General features: G+C 44.6%; 1 protein-coding gene across 1 annotated transcript; it reads left to right on the top strand.

The window, feature by feature from the left end:
* Positions 1-3,126: 3,126 nt before the first annotated feature.
* Positions 3,127-3,939, top strand: LOC125483661 (probable G-protein coupled receptor 139; the record flags this gene model as incomplete). Its single annotated transcript, XM_048599802.1, has 1 exon — positions 3,127-3,939. A coding segment is annotated over exon 1 (813 nt), but the record flags the coding sequence as incomplete, so codon positions are not given.
* Between the last annotated feature and the right edge of the window lie 645 nt (positions 3,940-4,584).

The raw sequence follows: 4,584 nt of genomic DNA, 5'->3' as shown, positions 1-4,584 counted from the left end.
TGTGTCCTGTTCTGGTCGCATTGTTATAGGAAGGATAATATTAAGCTGGAGAGGGTTCAACAGAGATTTACCAGGATGTCGCTGGGAATGGATGGTTTAAGTTATAAGGAGAGGCTGGATAGGCTGGGACTTTTCTCACTGGAGCGGAGGAGGTTGAGGGGTGACCTGATAGAGGTTTATAAATCATGAGGGGCACAGATAATTTGAATGTCAGTTGTCTTTTCTTGGGGGTGGAGGACTTCAAGACTATGGGGATATTTTAAATTTTGAGGAGTAAACATTTTAAACAGACATGATGGGCAATTATTTTACAGAGAGTTGTTCGTGTATGGAATGAACTTCCAGAAGAAGTATTGGGAGTGGGTAGAATTACAACGTTTAAAAGACATTTAGATAAGTATATGAATAAGAACTCAATTTGGATGGTGATGTGAGCTGCTGCCCACCACCTCTCCCTCGCTGAATGAATCCCTGATCGTTTTCACCCTCGGCCACTGTCTGTGCAGTGGCGTGTGGAAGCCAGCAGAGGGTGGCATTGCATCACATCAAACACCACAGAGACTGTCAGACCAGCCCCACACAGAGACACACAGACACATCGAAACTAACACAGGTAAGGGGAGCCTATCAGGATTTCTCTTTCTCCGTGGTTTGTTATTATATCATTTTGTCCATCTGGTGTGTGTCAGGATTTCTGTAGCTCTGTTGACAGCATATCATTGTTTGACTCACTCTGTGGGAGTATATCAGTATTTCACTTGCTCACACTAGTGAGTGTGACAGGGTTTCAGTTGTTCCATGGGAACTGTGACTCTGACAATTTCAATGCTTGATTACTAAAGATGTCAGGACAAGGGGGGAGAGCAGTAAACATTGCAGATTAGTTTCAGTATCTGAGCTGTCTGAAGGAGGAGGTGTAGGAGGGAGATTCCGTGCTCCCTTCCTGGGAGCTGGTGGAGACGATGTGTTGTGAGCCCACCCTCCTGCCCACCGAGACCGTGGGGATTCCATTTGTACCGGCTCAATATAAAAGGGAAATGGCATCGGTGGCACGGCTTCTAAGCTGTGCCAGGTGGAAACGGAACTGAGACTGGGTTGAAAGTGAGAGTTGTCCTTCACTGAACATTGCTCCTTACTCGGTTGGTGGGACACAGATATTTTGGAATCTCCACATGAATCATCCCTGTTCTTGCCGGCCGTACAAGGGTCCGCTCCACATGGCGAGGGGAGGGGTTGGGATGTAGGGAGGGGGCAGCGGAGGGGTTGAGGGAACTGATGTTGGGAACTCCACCACCCGGCTTGGCCCTTTTCCAGGCTGTTTCTCCTGGAATAAGAGAAAGGGAGGGAGGGATTGAGGGTGAAGGTGGATGGTCCTGCTGTTAGTGCTGGTATAGGTATAGATGGGGGAGGGGAAATAGTGAGGTGTCCGGAGTGAATCAGTTGAGAGTGCTGAATCCATGCAGTGCTTTCAGTGTAGGGGAATAGTGGAGGCAAGAGATAGATAGATAGAGCGAGAGAGAGAGAGAAGATGCTGCATGCAGTAGTGAGACTGGTGGAGTCTGATCTCTCTCCATTTATGTAATACACAGCCTTTTATTCTTCCAGAAAAAGTCACAGGTTCACAGTTACCCACGTTGTATTCTATCTTCCAAATTGTTGTCCATCTATTTACACTACCTCCACTTGATAACTTCGTTTCCTGCCTATGTTAGCGTCATCGACAAATTTAGTTAGAATACATTTGTTCCACTTGTCTAATCCAATGATATTGTTGCAAATAATTGAGAACCCAGCACTGGTCACTGTGCGCCTGCAGTCGTTATTTTATGTTAAACTGGTAAAGACCAATTTATCCCCAATTTATTCCTGTTTCCAGCTCATAAACCAGCGCTCCCTGTATTCCTCTTAGCAGCTTGAAAGGCTGAATGTTCCCTTCCATTTCCTGTGTAACATACATGAGAGATTAAAAGATCTGCTCCAATTGCTGAGTAGCAGGCTCGAATGGCTGATTGGCCTCATTTGGCAAACTGATTTATTACCGAGTGGTTGTGTAGAGGGCCGTAGATGTCCATCATCAGGTGGTTTCCTTGGCCATCTTTGAACTGTCACCATGAGATTTCTTGGGTTCTGGAATCAATGTCAGGAAATTCCAGCGTAACCCCTTTACTGACTGTATACCACGGTGCCACTACCACTGGTGGGTCTGTCCTGCCGTTGGGAAAGGGTATACCCACGGTCTTGGCGGTGCTTCATGAAACATTACACATTAGGCCTGATTCTGTGAGTATGACGATGTCAGTCTGTCTCCTGAGAAATAAAGGGGGCAATGGAACAGGGAATAATGGTTTAAAAAGCTGAATGAAAGGCAAACTATCTGAATGAGTGCCGTATTCTCAACAAAGATTGAGGAACTAAGTGTATGCATTGAGGTAAATGGATATGGTTTGATAGCAATAGAGACATGGTGACAGAGTGACCAGTATTGGCAACTGAATATACAGAATAATTTACGTTTGAGAGTGTCATACAAAACTTGAAAGGAGCTGGGAGAGATCTCCGGATAAGGGATGGCATATGTACGATCGTATAAGAGGATCTGACATCGAATGATTAAGGTATTGTCTTAATCTTATTGCGTTTTCGTGCAAAGAGCCAGTTGAGTTGAGTTTGGGGAGAGATTTCCACCGCGAGGCTGAGTGGATCTCACCAAAACTGATGGACAGAAGGGCCTTTGTGATGTGGCTCTTTATGACTCCATCACATTCTATCACCAACATTCTCCGGAACATTCAAAAACCGACATTATTTGTGAATGGCTGGACGTAAGTTACTTGAACAAAAGTTAAGATTCCTGAAGCAAGATATCCCATTTTATGTTATATTTTATAAGAAATTGAGACATTATGTTTTGTTACTTCACCTCCAAACATTGCAATATATCTCTGAATCATCTGAAATTCTCACTTTGTCCTCAATCAAACTGATAACTTTGCCTCCAGGCTGATGTATAATTTGTTTGTTCTGATTTGTTTATTTTCTTTCTTCACAGTTAATGTAGTGACAATCTGCATCCTGCTTTATAAAGATTGTGGATTGTCTCCATGTGTCAGACGTTACCTGGGGGCCATGGCAGTGGCGGATGTACTAGTCATTATCCTCGACCTGATATTGAGACACATTCCCATTGTTTATCGGGAACAGTTTTATTTCCTGTATTCCATGCCCGCGTGTAATATCCACGCCGTCCTGCTTTATGCAGCCACTGACTGTTCTGTCTGGTTCACCGTCACTTTCACCTTTGATCGATTTGTGGCCATTTGTTGCCAGAAGCTGAAAAGTAAATACTGCAGTGAGAAAACGGCGGATGTGGTTCTGGGAACAGTGACTGTGCTGAGCTGTTTAAAGAACATTTTCTGGTATTTTATGTTCACAGCTCACTGTTGGCTAGCGAACCAGCCCTGGTTTTGTGATGTAACAGACGATATTGCATTCTCTCGTGTCTGGCTCACAATCGAGTTCCTCCACAACATTCTAACCCCGAATCTCCCATTTCTCCTGATTCTGCTGCTCAATGTTTTCACCGTCAGACACATTTTAGTGACTAGCAGAGCCCGCAGGAGACTCCGGGCTCACACCAATGGGGACGGTCAGTGTGACACTGAAATGCAAAATCGAAAAAAATCCATCATTTTACTGTTTGTGACCTCGGCCAATTTCATCGTATTATGGTCAATGTTAATGGTGTATTCTATATGGTACCGGATGTGGTGGATTGGGTATAAATCTGTGTATCTAGATTGGTTTGTGCAGGAATTGGGCTTCATGCTGCAGCTCCTCAGTTGCTGCACAAACACCGCGATTTATGCTGTGACCCAGACTAAGTTCAGGCAGCAGCTGAAGAATGTGCTGAAATATCCCTTTACCCAAATTCATCAATCAATCAAATTCACTCATTAATCAATCCATCCAGTATTTTCTCATTTCAGTTCAATGTTTCAGCAATGAAGCAGCCTGTCGCTATAGTAACAGACTGAGACTAGTGTTGGTTTGTCCAAACCTATCCCACAGCGGGTTATAGGGACACATTTCAATGTTTCTCTCAACTGAGGAGCCAGTGAGAAAAGGCACCATTCCACTGACTGTATCTTATAACTGCAATTTGTAATTAATAAAAATGTTCATTAAAAAGTGCCAAGCAGCAGAGTGAACTATATTATTGTTTGTCTTTGTATTAAAGAAACTGAGCTGGACAAAGACAGATTCGGCCCAGGTCCTGGTCCTCAGGGAAGGGGATGGGAATCGGGGCTGAGCTCAGGAGTTGTGTTTAAGTCACTCTGTCCTTGCGTTCACCTCTGGGTCACCACTCCGACGTGGCCTCGACAGAATTCATCTCTCCCCCTTGTTCCATCTAACTCCATGTCTCCCACCGAATCTAACCATGACGTCCCTCGATCTCTGTCTCCTCATGCTTTTTCTCCCTCTTTTTCACTGTCCCTCTCTTCCCCTTTCTCCTTCACTCTCTCTGCCTTTTACACTCTCTCTACCTCCCAATCTCCCTCTCTCTGTCAGTTTCCTCACACCCTC

Source organism: Rhincodon typus, chromosome 8 (assembly GCF_021869965.1).
Source record: "Rhincodon typus isolate 14 chromosome 8, sRhiTyp1.1, whole genome shotgun sequence".
Taxonomy (NCBI): domain Eukaryota; kingdom Metazoa; phylum Chordata; class Chondrichthyes; order Orectolobiformes; family Rhincodontidae; genus Rhincodon; species Rhincodon typus.
This window is presented reverse-complemented; position numbering and strand designations above follow the sequence as displayed.